The following is a 19,126-nucleotide window of genomic DNA, read 5'->3' on the forward strand; positions in this document are numbered from 1 at the left end:
GATGATAAATTCCGCATGTGCGACGATAAATTCCGCACTTAGATCATTTTGCAGACGTCCATTTTTCATTATGCATGTTCATTATCTTCACATACCTTTCATGCGTGATGAATTGTCATCATAAGTTGAAGAGGATCTCCACAAGTACAACCGGCCATGTGCATTTGCATTCCAAAAGCAAATTACTTATATGCACATCTTCAGGGGGAGCCCCTGCAACTTATGAAGACAATTCCTTATCCTTTACAATTTCACATATAATATTCCCTGTTGAAAACTTCAACTAGTTTGTCATCAATCACGAAAAAGGGGGAGATTGTAAGTGCATCTAGTGCCACCTCTAGTTGGTTTTGGAGTATTGACGACAAACCTAGTTGAGGGACTAATGTGTTTGTGAGAATTGCAGGATAACATAGGTAGAAGTCCCTCATTGATTCGGTTTTCCTACCAGAGATGACACCTAAAAATGTATGAAGACACTGAAGTCAAAGGTGGTATGTGAAGACATTCACATTGAAGACTATGACAAGAGAAGACATCGGATGAAGACTATGGAGCACGAAGACTTAGATCTTTCATAGTTCTTTTTCTTCTTTGTTGAGTCATAGGAACCACCGTACTGTTAAGTGGGGTCCAAGAAAACCAGTCAGAATGACTAAAGTGATGCTTAACCAAAATCCTATGTCTTCGAGTGAAGACTATGAGAGCGAATATTGTTCAGAGTTGGACAAGTCAACTTTGCTTGTAGCCCAAGTAAAGTTGCCGTGTGTGTTTGAAATCTGACCGTTGGAACACGTGTCAGTTCCTTAGTGACCCAGGGTCATTTCGGACAAATCAGGTCGGGTTGCCTAGTGGCTATAAATAGCCCACCCCCTACAACCATAAATGGTTGGCTGCTCAGAGTTAAAGTACGACTTTTGTCATTTGAGAGCAACCAACCTCGAAGCCTTTGAGAGAGAATTCCTTGAGAGGATAAAGCCCTAACCACCCAAATCCAAAGAGTGTTAGGCATCACTTAAGTCTTCTTGTCTGTGTGATCTGAAGACTTATTGCACTTGAGGACTGTGAATCCTCCAGCCGGTTAGGCGTCGCGTTCTGAGCATCCAAGAGTCATTGTGGATCGCCGGTGAACGAAGTCTGTGAAGGTTCGGAAGTCTACCTTGAAGACTTACCAGAGTGATTGGGCGAGGACTGGGTGTCCTTAGCTCAAGGGGAATAAGGTGAAGACGAGGTCTCCTGAGTTGAATCTCAGCCTCCCTAACCAGACGTACAGTTGTCACAGCAACTGGAACTGGTCCAACAAATCATTGTCTTTAACGAGTCACTGGTTTCATCCTTCCCTTCCTTTTACTTACTGTTGGTCCTTGTGAAGTCATTGTACGATTGCATCACCATTTGGCTTCACTGAGTGATTACTTGTTCTGATTGGCTTTACAATATCTTCCTACCTAATCCTTACTGCCTAGCTGCTATTAGTCATTGTGCTTTCACTTCATTGAATACTTGACTATGGTTTGCCTAGTGTAGTCTACCTTCTGCTGCATGGTAATAGGTTTATTTCTATCGTTTGTTTTCGAAACTTCCATGTTTTGAAGACTTTCATAAAAATCGCCTATTCACCCCCCCCCCCCCCTCTAGTCGATCACTAGCACTTTCAATTTTAATTTTTGGTTGTGGGGGATCTAAGGCCTCCTCATCGAATTCAGGTAGCAACTTCCGCTTCGGGTAGCTCTTGGTGAGGCGATTACCACCATACTTCGCTGCTGTGTTGAGTACTTTACTCCATCTGATTTGGAGTGTGTCTTGAGCCGCCTTGAGCCTTTGCTTCTGCCTTTTTAGACTCCTCGCGGTGGCAACTAGCCTTTGATGGGCATTTTGTTGCTCCAGGTATCTGTCCGGTGTTATGTCCTCCGGACTATTATCCTTGACAGAGTTGGTTTGTTCGGTTTGATTCTCCGTGTTGCCGTGGTCCGGCAGTGGTTCGCCCTGCTCTAACGCTGGGTCTGTATGATCATTATTTCTGTCGAGGCGGGATTTGGGGCGGCGCTTACGCCACCGCTTTGACTGCTTCTCGAGGGGACATCCCTTCATTGCGTCCTTCCGTTCCTCGTCGTCGTTTTCCTTCGGTGTGTCCAGCATGTATACGTCATGTGATGAGGTGGACGTCCAGTGCCCTGTGGGCAGTGGTTCCTCTTTGTCTCTCGCATCGTCGTCCATACCGTCGATGTCTTCAGAGTCGAAGTCGAGCATGTTGGTTAAGTCATCGACAGTGGCTACTAAGTGGGTGGTGGGTGGGTCGCGAATTTCTTTGTCGTTCGCATCCCTCTCCTACCGGACATAGTTCGGCCAAGATCCTCCTGATAAGGAGAGAGACCTTAACGAGTTCAGGATGTCACCAAAGGGTGAGTGCTGAAAAATATCTGCGGAGGTAAACTCCATGATCGGCGCCCAATCAGATTTGATAGGAACGGGCGCAGGCGGTTTGGAGTCCGTGGCCGGAGAAGGATCCGGCAGTTTATCAACACGGCTCTCATGCAAGGTAAGGTCGATGTTCAGCTTGATCGCCGCTGAGGGTAAGGCCTCCGTGGCGGGGTCCATCCACCCATCCGCGGAAGGCACAACTGGCTCCGAATTAAGGGTCAGAGCGGCTGCCGGTGCGATCTCCTGAACACTGTCCGATGGTAGAGCTAAATCGTACACATCGTGACCGCGTGACGCACAAGGAAGAGGCTCGAATTCGTCGAAGATCAAGTCTCCGCGGACATCGGCCATGTTGTTTAAGCTTCCAAACCTGACCTGGTGGCAAGGGGCGTAACTTTTGATCTACTCTAGATGGCCAAGCGAATTGGCCCGCAGTGCAAAGCCACCAAACACGAAGATCTGTCCGGGGAGAGAAGTCTCACCCTGGACTGCATCGCTATCGATGATAGTAGGAGCCATCAAGCCTAATGGCGACGACACAGAGGAACTCTCAATGAAAGCACCAATGTCGGTGTCAAAACTGGCGGATCTCGGGTAGGGGGTCCCGAACTATGCGTCTAGGCTGGATGGTAACAGGAGGCAGGGGACACAATGTTTTACCCAGGTTCGGGCCCTCTTGATGGAGGTAAAACCCTACGTCCTGCTTGATTAATATTGATGATATGGGTAGTACAAGAGTAGATCTACCACGAGATCAGAGAGGCTAAACCCTAGAAGCTAGCCTATGGTATGATTGTATGTTGTCCTACAGACTAAAACCTCTTCGATTTATATAGACACCGGAGAAGTTAGGGTTACACAAGGTCGGTTACAAAGGAGGAGATGTACATATCCGTATTGCCTAGCTTGCCTTTCACGCTAAGTAGAGTCCCATCCGGACACGAGACGAAGTCTTCAATCCTGTATCTTCATAGTCTAACAGTCCGGCCAATCGATATAGTCCAGCTGTCCGGAGACCCCCTAATCCAGGACTCCCACACTTTCCCAAGGCAATTGCACTAGTATTGTCACAAAAGATTTTCATTGGACCCGATGCACTAGGTATTAAACCTAGATCGGATATGAACTCCTTCATCGAGACTCCTTCATTTGCTACTTCCGAAGCAGCTATGTACTCCGCTTCACACGTAGATTCCGCCACGACGCTCTGCTTGGAACTTCATCGACACTAGGTATTAAACGAGAAACATATCCTTAGTTCTTTTCAGGTATTTCAGGATGTTCTTGACCGCTATCCAGTGATCCACTCCTGGATTACTTTGGTACCTCCCTGCTAAACTAATAGCAAGGCACACATCAGGTCTAGTACACAACATTAAATACATGATAGAACCTATGGCTGAAGCATATGGAATGACTTTCATTTTCTCTCTGTCTTCTGTAGTGGTCGGGCATTGAGTCTGACTCAACTTCACACCTTGTAACACAAGCAAGAACCCTTTCTTTGCTTGATCCATTTTGAAATTCTTCACAACTTTATCAAGGTATGTGCTTTGTGAAAGTCCAATTAAGCGTCTTGATCTATCTCTATAGATCTTGATGCCCAATATATAAGCAGCTTCACCAAGGTCTTTCATTGAAAAATTCTTATTCAAGTATCCTTCTATGCTATTCATAAATTCAGTATCATTTCCGATCAACACCATGTCATCTACATATAATATCAGAAATGCTACAGAGCTCCCACTCACTTTCTTGTAAATACAGGCTTCTCCAAAAGTCTGTACAAAACCATATGCTTTGATCACACTATCAAAGCGTATATTCCAACTCCGACATGCTTGCACCATTCCATAAATGGGTCGCTGGTGCCTGCACACTTTGTTAGCACCTTTAGGATCAATAAAACCTTCTAGTTGCATCATATACAACTCTTCTTAAAGATATCCATTAAGGAATGCAGTTTTGACATCCATTTGCCATATTTCATAATCATAAAATGCAGCAATTGCTAACATGATTCGGACGGACTTAAGCATTGCTACGGGTGAGACGGTCTCATCGTAGTCAACTCCTTGAACTTGTTGAAAACCTTTTGCAACAAGTCAAGCTTTGTAGAAAGTAACATTACCGCGTAAGTCTTCTTCTTGAAGATCCATTTATTCTCTATGGCCTGCCAATCATCGGGCAAGTCAACCAAAGTCCACACCTTGTTCTCATACATGGATCCCATCTCAGATTTCATGGCCTCAAGCCATTTTTCGGAATCTGGGCTCATCGTTGCTTCCTCATAGTTCGTAGGTTCATCATGGTCAAGTAACATGACCTCCAGAATAGGATTACCGTACCACCCTGGTGCGGGTCTCACTTTGGTTGACCTATGAGGTTCGGTAGTAACTTCATCAGAAGTTTCATGGTCATCATCATTAGCTTCCTCACTTACTGGTGTAGGAATCACTGGAACTGATTTCAGTGATGAACTATTTTCCAATAAGGGAGTAGGTACAAGTACCTCATCAAGTTCTACTTTCCTCCCACTCACTTCTTTCAAGAGAAACTCCTTCTCTAGAAAGGATTCATTCTTAGCAACGAATATCTTTCCTTCGGATCAGTGATAGAAGGTGTACCCAACAATCTCTTTTGAGTATCCTATGAAGACACATTTCTCCTATTTGGGTTCAAGCTTATCAGGTTGAAGCTTTTTCACATAAGCATCACAGCCCCAAACTTTAAGAAACGACAACTTGGGTTTCTTGCCAAACCACAGTTCATAAGGTGTCGTCTCAAAGGATTTTGATGGTCCCCTATTTAACGTGAATGCAGCCATCTCTAAAGCATACACTACTAGGAAAAGGGCTATAGATGATATGGCCACTAATGGCGCACCAGACATGTGGTGCGCCATTACTATATTCTAATAGCGCACCATGTGTTCGTGCACCATTAGTAATATATTACTAATGGCGCACCTGGTGTGTGGTGCGCCATTAGTAGTTTTGAAAAAAAATAAAAAAATTTGTTACTAATGGCGCACCGTGGTATAGTGCGCCATTACTAGTTGACATAGTAATGGCGCACCACACCCACCGTGCGCCATTAGTAGTTTTGAAAAAAAATAAAAAAAAAATTGTTAGTAATTACGAGCCCCACCTCCCCTCGCCCCGTCGCCCCCCCTCCCCTCGCCCCGTCGCCCCACCATCCCAACCACCCACCGCCGCCGCCACCCGCCACCGCCCCCTGGCCCCACCGCCCCTGGCCCCGTCGCCCCCACCACCCGCCACCGCCCCGCCGCTGCCGCTCCGACCCCCGCCAGACTCCACCCCCGCCGCCCCCGGGCCCCCACGCCCCCACCCCCGCTGCCCCGACCCCCGCCGGACTCCTCAACGTCTGCGCCTTCCTCCTAGCCGTCGACGCCGAGCAGCGACGCAGCACCGTACGCCCCCCGACCCTCCTCCTCCCCTTGCCCCTCCTCCTCCTCCCCTTGCCCCCCGCCTGCGCCGGGGCTGACGACCCCTTCTCTGTCTCGCAGGGCAAGGTCTCCAGCGCCTCTACGACACCGACGCCTCCACGGTCTTCGGCGTCTGCGCCTTCTTCAACCTCCGGCCACCGCGGCCTCACCATCGATCCGCGTCACCTCGTCAACCCCGGCCCCGCACGTGCTCGCCATCGTCTTCCTCTCAGTGAGCTGCACCGGTTCCCCTCCCCCCCTTCGATTTCGTCGCCGTAGAGTGTCGCACCACCGCGCCCCGGCTCCTGGTTGCCGCCCCCCGTGGCCGTGCTCCCCTCGGCCCCTGGCCGCGCCCTGGCCCCGCCCAGGTGCGCTCACTACACCGCAACCGCGCCTGCACTATGCTCGGGCCGTGCCTCCACTATGTATTTTGTCCAGCCATTGTTTTTTAGTGCAAATTTCTCGTGTATGTGTGTGTGATTGATTCTATTCTTCTTAACCTTGTGTCTTGTGTGATCGATTCTATTCTGCATAAGTGGATGGAGCATCTGTAGATGCAGGTGCTTGGTTAGCGTAAATTGCAGGGTGCAAGGGGAGGGAGTTAGTACTGATTATGGTAGGATTATGGTAGGATGAGTGTCGTAAAACTTAAACATGCTGCCAATCTTGTGGGTTCCTTTGTACCTTGAGATCGTTCCTTGTTGGCAAAATGCAGTTTCCGTAAGACATAGATATCTCCTTCGTAGCGGCCTTACAAATGTGTGTAAATCTAAACGGTGGAATGCATAACACGTAGCTAAGCAGCCTGAAAGCGGACGCAGTGCAGCAAGTACCAGTGGTAATTTTTTCTCTTTCTTGGAAAGGTGCACACCAGGACCTCTTGGCATTAGTTAGGGATGATAACCCATTCATGAGTTGGGTGACCTGGCTGTCTGGCTTAAGTTGGAGGCTACAACGGAAGAGTTCATTTAGAAAAATATACAGGCTTTAAATATGTTTGTGATTTTCTAGTTCCAAGATATCAAGAGGAAGACAAGTCATCTAGAATTGTTAAATCTAGTGATGTGATTAAAGATGACATTGCTGCTGAACCTAGTGACACCGAAATAGCTGATGTGTCTAATGGTAATTAGTCTCTGAATTTTGACAGTGCAGACTACTTCTTTTCATACCTATGCAGCTTTATCTCGCCTCATAATTTGAGTTTATTTGTTTTATTGATGCTATTTGTAAAATTGTAATTGCGCTTACGGATAATGCCCCTTGATTTTGCTTTCTACCTAGACTAACTCTGTCTACAACCTCTTGCATGTATTTTTCCCTGATGTTTATCTAAACTGGTTTTTGTTCTTTTATTTATAAATAACCAAACAAGTTTCTTCTACTTATAAAGAGTGCTGGAGCTCATGGCCTTGCCTAAGAAAAACCATCTATAATTGCTAAGTTTAGAATAATAGGTGAGCAACTTTGTCTCGTGTATACAATGCAAACTTCCAGACCATAAGCTAGATACACTATTCAGCAAAAAAAAGTTTCGCACTGATGTCCCATTCTGAAGTCTCAGTCCATGTATACTGACCGAGCCATCATACTGCTAGCTAGTTTTTTCTTTTCTTTAGATGAATGTTTTTATACTGCTAGCTAGTTGCCTACTTTGCATTTTTTGACGACTAGTCATACTAATAAATTCAACTAGAGCCATCATATGTCCACAAGTGCATTGGTGTAGTTGATTATCTTCTGCTCAAAATTTATGCTGCTATAATGTTGTATGATAATGTTGTAAGGGTACTAATTGGTCGCTTCTGCTGCTTATCAGAGATGGGGGGAAGCAGCCACCGCCGCTCTGCCTCACCGGAGTACGAGTTGGATGCTTTCGAGTTCTTGAGTATCATACTTGGGACTTCAGTACCAGCCACGAGGCAGGTATATAAAATGAGAGATCTCCCCTTCACCCATCTCATTATGATTACTCTGTTGTTTGCTACATCACTCCTTATCCCAAATTGCAGAGGCTGCCTGACACTTTTATGAACATGCTGGGTGAAGATCCGCCAGATAATGTGAAGCTCCGACAAGCCCGCAGTGGGGTTCGCAGGCTGTGGGACGTGGAGTTGGTGATCGAGGAGGGCCACATGTACCTGTGCCGTGGCTGGGAGAAGTTCTACAGTGCCTACGACCTGCGGATCGGGTACTTTCTTCTCTTCAGGTACGACGATGACGCCACAATGCTCATTGTGAAGGTTTTCAACGTGACTATGTGTCGCATGCGCTACGCTGACGACGAAGATGCCAATACGTTCTGCCTCTTCTTATTCCTCTACATTTGGCTTTGTCTCACATCGATTGTTAACGGTCATTGTTGCATTTGGACGGGCAATGGGAGCAGCAGCAGCGACACTGGCTATAGCCAAAGCAGCAGCGATTATGGCTGTAGCAAAAGTAACAGCGATTCTGGCTTTAGCGAAAGGAGCAGCGATTCTGTCGTGGATTTGTCACGGCAGATGTCCTTAGTGTCAGGACTTAGTCGCGAGGCCAACGCATCTATGTGGTAGCTTGAGAGGGGTTGAGTGGAACGAGAGACGCAGGGCGGATCAACACGCAAGACAAGGATTTAGACAGCTTCGGGCCCCGGGAAACATCATCCGGTAATAGCCCTACATGCTGTTTGAGGCTAGGTCTCATTATCATCACGAGGGAGTCGCCGTAAACCGGCTCTCCTCTTTGTGTCTAGCCCTAATATTGTTTCTTCTTGCTTGTTCCCCTTTGGGGAGCACTACCCCTCCTTATATATGTTGAAGGGGCGGTTTACATGTGGAGTCCTATTAGGATTAGGACTAGTCTATCTCTAATACAAACTGGATACAAGTCCTGGTCTTAACTCCTTGTAAGGTAAATATTCCTCATGCCTTTCCTCTTAAACCGGCCCACCATAGTATGAACCGGCCTTCATGAACCGCCCGTTGGGCCACCGGGTCTTGTCGCTCCTCTGACCCGCCTGCCGGATTACCAATGAATCGTAAACCGCCAGGTCCAAACGGGTCACCAATGAATCGTCAAGTCTCAGCCGGGTCTCAAGTAAACCGCCAAGTCCGGCCGGGTTATACATCCGGCCGGTTTACGACGCGGGGTATATCCCCGAAATTAGCCCCCAGTTTAATTTGGATTTATCCATGTTAAACTGATCCTGTAAAATAAACACAAGAACAAATTTGGCAGGTTGTGCTCCGGGTTAAGAATTCTTGTAGACCGGCACCTTATCACCCTTAAGTCCTTGTTATTTCCTCCTTCTGGGAAGTCCGGGTCAACAGACCAGCTTCATAATCAATTTGCCGACCTTGGTTTGTCACCGAGAAATATCGTGAAGAATAACTCCTTTGACTCAGCTCCCAAAGCGCCGGTTCAAGAAATATGGGTCTTGAAATACTTATCTGATATTCAGCCGGTTTTAAGATGTAAAACTTGCCGGTTTAATATTACCAAAATGGCCGGTTTATAAATATTGATGGCACCGGGTCATAAATTGTTGTCAACACCGGGTTATGTAATTGATCTTCCTGATTTGCTCAAAACTGATGAAGATATTCCTCCTTTATATGCATAATACCTGTAGCCCCCAAGTCTTAAGAGGAGAACATAGTGACAACTTAAGACTTGCTCCAATAAGTGTTTCAACCTTGAAGAAATCCGGTTTGTTCATCTCAATTATATAAACTGAATACTCCATATATGTAGCCCCCAAGTGCCGGGTTGTCATGTTTGCAGTAACCTGGGACTTGTAATTGCTTGATGCTCATAAAAACTTCAACCAGTGTAGCCCCCAAGGGCCGGGTCATTATGCAATAATGAACAGGGACTTTGTAAATATAATCTTGTAAACTTTGAAAAGCAACATGTAGCCCCCAAAGGCCGGCTTAGTAAGATAATACTGAACCGGGACTTGATATATATACTTTAATGAAAATAACATATTATAATGTAGCTTCCATCGTAGGGCTTGAACCCACGTCCACAAGGTTAAGAGCTTTGTGCTTTACCAACTGAGCAATGGATTCTTCAATATTATGGACGAAAACTTGTGTACCTTGAATTGTTGACAGGAGCAATTGGTAGCCCCCAAGGGCCGGCTCATTATAATGTGATGAGTCGGGTCTTCAATAAGACTAGTAAAAATGACTTTGCATTAGCCCCCAAGTGTCATGGTGCATGCTTGCAGCGACATGAGACTTGCATGTAATCTCAATTTGAATACTGTAGCCCCCAAGTGCCGGGTTGTAAGCCTGCAACGACTCGGGACTATTCCTTTCATTGTAGAATAAATCATATCCTTTGATAAAATAATAGCCATTGCGCTAAAGCGACTTTGAAAACTTAATAATACCGATTATTAATAACCATAAAAATCCAGCCATGTTGGCTATTCAAGATAATATAATCCGGTATGAAAACCTTATTCATTCAATATCATAATGAAAATTCAGCCAAGTTTGGCTATTTGAATAATATGACCCAATGATTTATAAGCGCATGATTCCAATGGCGCAATCCAAATATATATACTAGCGACTTATAGTCCAAAACCAGGCCGGTTTAACAAACCTGTTTCTGCATACAACAAGTTTAAAGTGTCCTGGCGGTTTACCGCCGGACGGGTCATAATGCCCAACATATAACCCGGGTTTATAACCAAGGCTGCACTTAAGAATAATCAAATATGAAATATATCATACCTGTGACATTGAATCACATTGTTGGTTTTACCATCTTTTTGTAGTAAGGGTGATAACCCAAATCTTGATTACTGATAACTCCTTCCATATTGTGCCGGTTTATGATAAAACCGTACCGGGTTGTGATAAACACCGGTTTAACCATATATAATACTGGCGACTCGTAGTCAAACCAGACCGGGCTGATAGTCTCCAGATTATAACTTGATCGTGTACTGATAACTTGTAGTTGAAAGCCGAGCTGGGTTGATAATCACCGGTTTACTCCATAATAGGATGGTAACAGGAAATCAAACCGGGCAGATAGTCTCCGGGTTAAAATTTGACCCATGTTCCTTCAATTTGTAATTGACAGTTTGAACCGGTTTAAAACTTTGTCGGTTTAAAAACGCAATAAAAGAAATAGTTATCAAGGAAAATATTGAAATAAAGGCAATGACAAAACCATTTGCAAAAAAGGCTTATTTGAGCTGATCAGATGGTGTTACCATGGTCGGACACGACCAAGCTCCCGATAGGTGTAGCTATGGTTCAAGTCAGCCAGGTCCCCAAATGAAACCGTGGCATTTATGCCGATCAAGTGGCATGGCAATGGTTCGGGTTCGACCAAGCCCCCAAGTGATTCTGTGGCTTTAGGCCGATCAAGAGGCATGACTGGTTCAGACGTGACCAAGTCCCCAAGTGATCTGGTGGCTCTCGCCTATCAAGAGGCGTGACTATGGTTCAGACGTGACCACAAGTCCCCAAATGATATTGTGGCTTTTCGCCTACCAGATGGCGTTGCTATGGTTCAGACGCGACCAAGCCCCCAAGTGATATTGTGGCATTGCGCCGATCAAGAGGTGTAGCTATGGTTCGGATACGACCAAAGCCCCCAAGTGATCAAGAATATGATAAGCCAATTAAGGCATGATACCCATGTTTGAACCGCGCATCATGGCAGCAGGTCCTCTTTGGCACCGTTTAACTTTTCGCAAGAGATAAATCCTTCTTGAACCGGATGTTAAACCGGATATTGAGAGCTTCAGAGCTCGTGGAAGACATCTTTCCATTGAACCGGATTGTAAACCAGAATACTTTCTGATGACCCGGAAATTTTCTGATGGCCTCTTAAACTCGAACTTGCGAGAAGTTAATTCCTTTTTGAATCGGAAATTCTTAAACCGGATTTGAGAGCTTCAGAGCTTTGTGCTTTAATTTGTCCTACATTGAAGAACTTGCAAGACAAAGTAATGGCTCCTCTTTTTTAAAATAAAGCAATATATAATACAAAAATATACTGGATGGATTTCCCCTGATGCGTCAGGTCAGAGATTATCACCGCGGAGTTGATGATCACCGGGTGAAGCTAAAATTACTCACAGGTGAGTCGGCCGCGGGAGCTAAGCAGATGAGCCGGCCCGGTGTTGTAAACCGGCGCGGACGAGCAAATTGTCCTCCACGTTGTAGACCGGCGCGGAAGCGTGAAACGGCCGCGAGGGTGGACGGGCGAGTTGTCCATGTCGCTGTGAACCGGTGCGACCACGAGAGACGGCCACGGCGTTGTAAATCGGCGCGGGAGTTCGCCGAGTAACGATGACCACCCATGCCAAAAGATGTTGGGCTGCCTCCATCTCCGAGGTATAATATCATTTTTTTTTGTCATAAATAATTGCCCTGCATAAACAATATTGTAGACCAAGGCAAAAGATAAACTTGTTTTTTGACAAAACAACATTTGCTAATAAAACAAACTTGGATGGATATCACCTGATTTGTTTGAACGAGGGACAATCCGTTTTATCGTGACAGAGGCGATTCTGGCAGAGACTACTTGGGGCGTTCAGCGACCCAGAGCAGAAATAGAGTTGAGCCCACGCAACAGAGGCGGGGGCGGCTCAGCTGCACGGTCGGAGCAGTGAGGTAGATCCGCGAAGGTGGCTTAGCGATGGTAGTACAGCCCACTCAGCCTCGGACGACCAACACCGCCTTGCCCTGCTCACTGTCGATAGTGCGATGCAAACACAACCAAATAGTTGGTATTAAAAAGAAATTACTGTATGGTAATAATACCTTGCAAGCTTTTCTTGAAAGCGAATCTGCATGCTTGATGTGATTGTAAATAGAACCGCTCACCAGCGTCTCCCGCACCACGGCTCAAGGCAGTGGCGGCGCTGGGGTCTTCCTGGGTATTCCCTGGAATACACAAGATTTAGGTCCAAAAAAGTATCAATATACACATCTAATACTGGCCCAGCCCAAGCAGAGGACAGTCACGCAGCGAACCAGACGTCCAGACGTGCGTCTGGCTGTACGCGCGGGCGAAGCGAGGAACCTATCGACACCGACCAATTTCAATCTCCCTTCCCCTCCCCCGATTCCTCCCAAACCTAGCGCCTAGCAGCCGGCGCCGCGGCAGCAGCGGCGGATCAAGTCCGGCCGGCCCTCTCCTTCCCTCCCCTCGGTGGATCCAGATCCAGTACTGCCACTCCGCCCCTCCCCTCCCCGAACTGTCTCCTACTCTCCTTCTCCTCCGCCTCTGAGTCTGAGATCCGGCCGGCCTCCAGTGCTCTGTCGACGGCTCCACTGCTGACCGTCTCGGCGTCTCCTCCAGCAGACCAGCACTGCAGCACAGCTCCAGTTCTCCACCAAGGTATTTTTTGGCTCTTTGTTCTCTGTTTTTTTAAGAAATCTGAAGAGTTGTTTGTAAACTGAAATTGAACTAAATGGACATTGGAGTTTGAAGAAGGAGGATGTTTATGTGATGGATTTGATGCCGCAGTGCCACTGCCACTGATTTCTACTTTGTTTATGTGATTGTGATGTAGATGAAGAAGAAAGATTTTAGCTTGTTTGAATTGTGGGACAAATCTTCAAAGGCAAGGAAAATAAGTTCTGCATCCACACCAACTGCTTTTTCCGTTGAGGTTGAGAGCAATCTACAGCTAGCACTACTGTTTTTTCTGTGTTGTTTGGTTCATATGCCTCATTTAGAGCAAAAAAAAATTTTGGATGAATACCCAGCCATCATTTCCTGGCGCCGCCACTGGCTCAAGGCGCAAGGCAACAACAGCAATCAGGCGGCGCGGCATAATCCGCACGGGCGGCTTAGTGGCCGGAGGAGCAGAAGCAAACGGTAGACCGGTAGTGCTTGAGGCGGAGGCGCAAGGCAACAGCTGAGGCATCCGCGTGGCCGGGCGGCTCAACGCCGGTCGCGGCTGCTCGAACAAGGCAAACCACATAGGCGGCGCGGAGCTGGCGTAGGGATTGCGGAGGTCGGGCTCGATCAACAAGTTGGAGGAGCAGCGGCCACTCAGGGCAGCACACGATAGCCTCCGCAGCAGATACGGCTCAGATGGCCCCGGCAAATCCGCAACGGAGGAGCGGACCGGTGATGCTCCGGCGGCGGGTGGAGCGAAGAGGCCGTAGGGGCAAGCCTGGGGGGGATCGACCACGGCGGCTCAGAGGCCACGCCTGGCAAGGAAGGCAGCGCGGAAACCGGGTCAACTCTGTATTCACTTCTAGATTCTTTTTTTTTTTTTGCTTCACGTGAGGGCAAATCCGTGTCTCTGTCTGTTTCTAACTGTCTTCTACGAGAAAACTTAAGCCGCCGTGACTCGAAGTAGCTTTCCTTCCTGGCACTTGACGTCTTGGCGGAAATTGCGATTGAATTGATCGCTGGATACGACGCACAGCAAACCGTCGAAACTCTCTTGAACCTCTGTCGATCTCAGCGGATCGTACAACGCGACGGTGGCACACACAGATAACCCAAAATAGCCTTAATCTCTTACCCCACCGCCGTAAAACACTTCATTAATCTTACTGATAAACTTGATGTGAACTTTCCACGCCGGTTTGAGCCGGAATTTTTTTTGAACTTCTCGAACCCTAGAAAAGATCCCTTCAAGAACTCAACACCATTGTGCGCAAGCCCCACGGTGGGCGCTAACTGTTGTGGATTTGTCATGGCAGATGTCCTTAGTGTCAGGACTTAGTCGCGAGGCCAATGCATCTATGTGATAGCTTGAGAGGGGTTGAGTGGAACAAGAGACGCATGGCGGATCAACACGCAAGACAAGGATTTAGACAGCTTCGGGCCCCGGGAAACATCATCCGGTAATAGCCCTACATGCTATTTGAGGCTAGGTCTCATTATCATCACGAGGGAGTCGTCGTAAACCGGCTCTCCTCTTTGTGTCTAGCCCTAAGATTGTTTCTTCTTGCTTGTTCCCCTTTGGGGAGCCCTGCCCCTCCTTATATTTGTTGAAGGGGCGGTTTACATGTGGAGTCCTATTAGGATTAGGACTAGTCTATCTCTAATACAAACCGGATACAAGTCATGGTCTTAACTCCTTGTAAGGTAAATATTCCTCATGCCTTTCCTCTTAAACCGGCCCACCATAGTATGAACCGGCCTTCATGAACCGCCCGTTGGGCCACCGGGTCTTGTCGCTCCTCTGACCTGCCTGCCGGATTACCAATGAATCGTAAACGGCCAGGTCCAAACGGGTCACTAGTGAATCGTCAAGTCTCAGCCGGGTCTCAAGTAAACCGCCAAGTCCGGCCGGGTTATACTTCCGGCCGGTTTACGCCACGGGGTATATCCCCGACAGATTCTGACAACAAGAAGGATGATCCGGACTGGAGTGGGGGAAAAGAGGAGCAGAGTGGGGATGAGGAGCTGCAGGATGATGATGTGCATCAGGCTGAGGATGACCTAGCACTGGTGGTGGCTGACCAAGGGCAAGAGATGGTGGTGGCTGACCATGGGCAAGAGATGGTGGTGGCTGACCATGGGCAAGAGATGGTGGTGGCTGACCATGGGCAAGAGATGGTGGTGGCTGAGGATGACCTAGCGATGGTCGTGCCCGTCTTTCCTGAAGGTGGCCTCGCGATGGTGGTTGTGCCTGACCATGACCACGCATCAGTGGTGGCGCCGGCGATCCCACAGCTGGGCGACATGACCACGCCAATTGTGGTAGAAGACTACATCCCACAGCTGCCTCCACCGCCTTGCCGCTCTTGGCGCATCAGGCTGAGGAAGGAGAAGGAGAAGAACAATGAGAACTGAACTATGTCAGGTATGTCAGACCTCCAAAATGATATATATATATATACTTAGTTACCTATGTTATCTCTAATATGCTTACTTTCCTATAGGTTAGCTCCAAAATTACTTATGTTAGCACAAAATGATCAAGTTTACATAATAAACTTATAGTCTTCTTCTTATTCTTCTTCTTTTCCAAAATGACGTATGTTAGCTTCATTTTACCTAAGTTGGCTCTAATATGCTAACTTAGAGCTTATATGCTTAGTTTCCTATAGGTTAGCTCCAAAATAACTTATGTCAGCACAAAATGATCAAGTTTACATAATAAGCTTATAGTCTTCTTCTTAATCTTCTTATTCTTTTTCTTTTCCAAAATGACATAGGTTAGCTTCATTTTACCTAAGTTGGCTCTAATATGCTAACTTAGAGCTTTTATGCTTAGTTTCCTATAGGTTAGCTCCAAAATTACTTATGTTAGCACAAAATGATCATGTTTACATAATAAGCTTATAGTCTTCTTATTCTTCTTCTTATTCTTCTTCTAGTATTCTTCTAGTGTTCTTCTTCTTCTAGTATTCTTCTAGTATTCTTCTTCTTCTTCTTCTTCTTCTTCTAACTTCTTGTTTATCATTTTGTAGATTTGATTTAATTCATGGAAGCTTGCATGGATGGAGTGCTTCTTTTCCATTTGTGTTTTTATTTTGTATCAATGTGAAACTTTTGTGAATTGATGAATAACGGTGTTGGATGATGAACAATGTGAAACTTTTGTAATATGTAACGATGGAACTATGTGTTGGCTATGTATGTATATATGATGAAACTTGTGCGTTGGATATGATTGTTATATGGATGCTTGTTGTATATATATATGTGTTGGATATCTCATATGTGAAATAGTGACCTGATATTAAGAAAAAAACTATTTTTAAAAAAAATTGTTACTAATGGCGCACTTTCATGTGGTGCGCCATTAGTATACCAGATACTAATGGCGCACCTGTGGTGCGCCATTACTAAAATATACTAGTGACGTGGTACTAGTGGCGCACCAGTAGTGCGCCATTAGTAGGCAAAACTGGTGCGCCACTAGTAGCCCTTTTCCTAGTAGTGATAACCCCAAAACGATAGCGGTAAATCAGTGAGAGACATCATAGACCGCACCATATCTAATAAAATGCAATTACGATGTTAGGACACACCATTACGTTGTGGCGTTCCCGGCGGCGCGAGTTGCGAAACTATTCTGCATTGTTTCAAATGAAGACCGAACTCATAACTCAAATATTCACCTCCATGATTAGATCGTAGGAACTTAATTTTCTTGTTACGATGATTTTCCACTTCACTCTGAAATTCTTTGAATTTTTCAAATGTTTCAGACTTATGTTTCATCAAGTAGATATACCCATATCTGCTCAAATGGTCCGTGACGGTGAGAAAATAACGATATCCGTCGCGAGCCTCAATGTTCATTGGACCACATACATCAATATGTATGATTTTCAATAACTGTGTTGCTCGCTCCATTGTTCCGGAGATTGGAGTTTTAGTCATCTTGCCCATGAGGCATGGTTCGCAAGTACCAAGTGATTCATAATCAAGTCATTCCAGAAGTCCATCAGAATGGAGTTTCTTCATGCGCTTCACACCAATATGACCCAAAAGGCAATGCCACATTTTGGCTTCAATACTATCATTATCAAATCTGCATATTTTGGCTTCAATACTATGAATATGTGTATCACTACTATCAAGATTTAGTAAAAATAGACCACTCATCAAGGGTGCATGACCATAAAAGATATTAGTCATATAAATAGAACAACCATTATATTCTCTAATTTAAATGAATGACCGTCTCGCATCAAACAAGATCCAGATATAATGTTCATACTCAACGCTGGCACCAAATAACAATGATTTAGGTCTAAAACTAATCTCGGAGGTAGATGTAGAGGTAGCATGCCGACGGCGATCACATCGACTTTGGAACCATTTCCCACGCGCATCTTCACCTCGTCCTTAGCCAATCTTGGCTTAATCCGTAGCCCCTGTTTCGAGTTGCAAATGTTAGCAACTGAACTAGTATCAAATACCCAGGCACTACTGCGAGCATTAGTAAGCTACACATCAATAACATGTATATCAAATATACCTTTCACTTTGCAATCCTTCTTCTCCGCCAAATACTTGGGGTAGTTCCGCTTCCAGTGACCAATCCCTTTGCAATAGAAGCACTCAGTTTCAGGCTTAGGTCCAGACTTGGGTTTCTTCACTTGAGTAGCAACTGGCTCGCTGTTCTTCTTGAAACTCCCCTTCTTCCCTTTACCCTTTTTCTTGAAACTAGTGGTCTTGTTGACCATCAACACTTGATGCTCCTTCTTGATTTCTACCTATGCAGCCTTTAGCATTGCGAAGAGCTTGGGAATAGTCTTATCCATCCCTTGCATATTATAGTTCATCATGAAGCTCCTATAGCTTGGTGGCAATGATTGAAGAACTCTGTCAATGACACTATCATCAGGAAGATTAACTCCTAGCTGAGTCAAGTGGTTGTGGTACCCAGACATTCCGAGTATATGTTCACTGACAGAACTATTCTCCTCCATTTTGCAGCTATAGAACTTATTGGAGACTTCATATCTCTCAATCTGAGCATTTGCTTGAAATATTAACTTCAACTCCTGGAACATCTCATATGCTCCATGACGTTCAAAACGTCGTTGAAGTCCCGGTTCTAAGCCGTAAAGCATGGCACACTAAACTATCGAGTAGTCATCAGCTTTGTTGTGCCAGGTGTTCACAAAATCTGGCGTTGCTCCTGAAGTGGGTTTGTCACCTAGCTGTGCTTCCAGGACATAATTCTTCTGTGCAACAATGAGAGGATAATCCTCAAGTTACGGACCATGTCCGTGTAGTTGCTAACATCCTCTTTCAACTTAGCTTTCTCTAGGAACGCATTAAAATTCAATGGAACAACAGCATGGGCCATCTATCTACAACAACATAGACATGTAAAATACTATCAGGTACTAAGTTCATGATAAATTAAAGTACAATTAATCAAATTACTTAAGAACTCCCACTTAGATAGACAACTCTCTAATTATCTAAGTGATCACGTGATCCATATCAACTAAACCATGTCCGATCATCACGTGAGATGGAGTAGTTTTCAATGGTTGATCATATCTAATATATGATTCACGCTCGACCTTTCGGTCTCAGTGTTCCGAGGCCATATCTGCATATGCTAGGCTCATCAAGTCCATCCCGAGTATTCTGCGTGTGCAAAACTGGCTTGCACCTATTGTATGTGAACGTAGAGCTTATCACACACGATCATCACGTGGTGTCTCTGCACGACGAACTGTAGCAACGGTGCATACTCAGGGAGAACACTTGTACCTTGAAATTTAGTGAGAGATCATCTTATAATGCTACCGCCGAACTAAGTAAAATAAGATGCATAAAGGATAAACATCACAT

The 19,126-nt window shown here is 45.7% G+C and overlaps 1 protein-coding gene across 1 annotated transcript; it reads left to right on the forward strand.

The window, feature by feature from the left end:
* The first annotated feature begins 7,690 nt into the window (after positions 1 to 7,690).
* Positions 7,691 to 16,114, forward strand: LOC147972050 (uncharacterized). Its single transcript, XM_087521281.1, has 5 exons — positions 7,691 to 7,795; positions 7,882 to 8,164; positions 8,246 to 8,332; positions 15,195 to 15,334; positions 15,386 to 16,114. Exons 1-5 carry the CDS (start codon positions 7,691 to 7,693, stop codon positions 15,650 to 15,652), a joined length of 882 nt encoding a protein of 293 aa, XP_087377407.1. The 3' UTR covers positions 15,653 to 16,114.
* The last annotated feature ends 3,012 nt before the right edge of the window (positions 16,115 to 19,126 follow it).

The sequence above is a fragment of the Triticum urartu genome, chromosome 5A, assembly GCF_056163025.1.
Source record: "Triticum urartu cultivar PI428250 chromosome 5A, HENAU_Tu73, whole genome shotgun sequence".
Classification (NCBI taxonomy): Eukaryota; Viridiplantae; Streptophyta; class Magnoliopsida; order Poales; family Poaceae; genus Triticum; species Triticum urartu.

Coding starts and splice junctions, on each gene's coding strand:
- LOC147972050 (XM_087521281.1), top strand. CDS start 7,691: ATGGGGGGAAGCAGCCACCGCCGCTCTGCCTCACCGGAGTACGAGTTG. Junction 8,165..8,245: donor CGCTGACGACGAAGATGCCA/ATACGTTCTGCC, acceptor GCATTTGGACGG/GCAATGGGAGCAGCAGCAGC. Junction 8,333..15,194: donor TAACAGCGATTCTGGCTTTA/GCGAAAGGAGCA, acceptor TATCCCCGACAG/ATTCTGACAACAAGAAGGAT.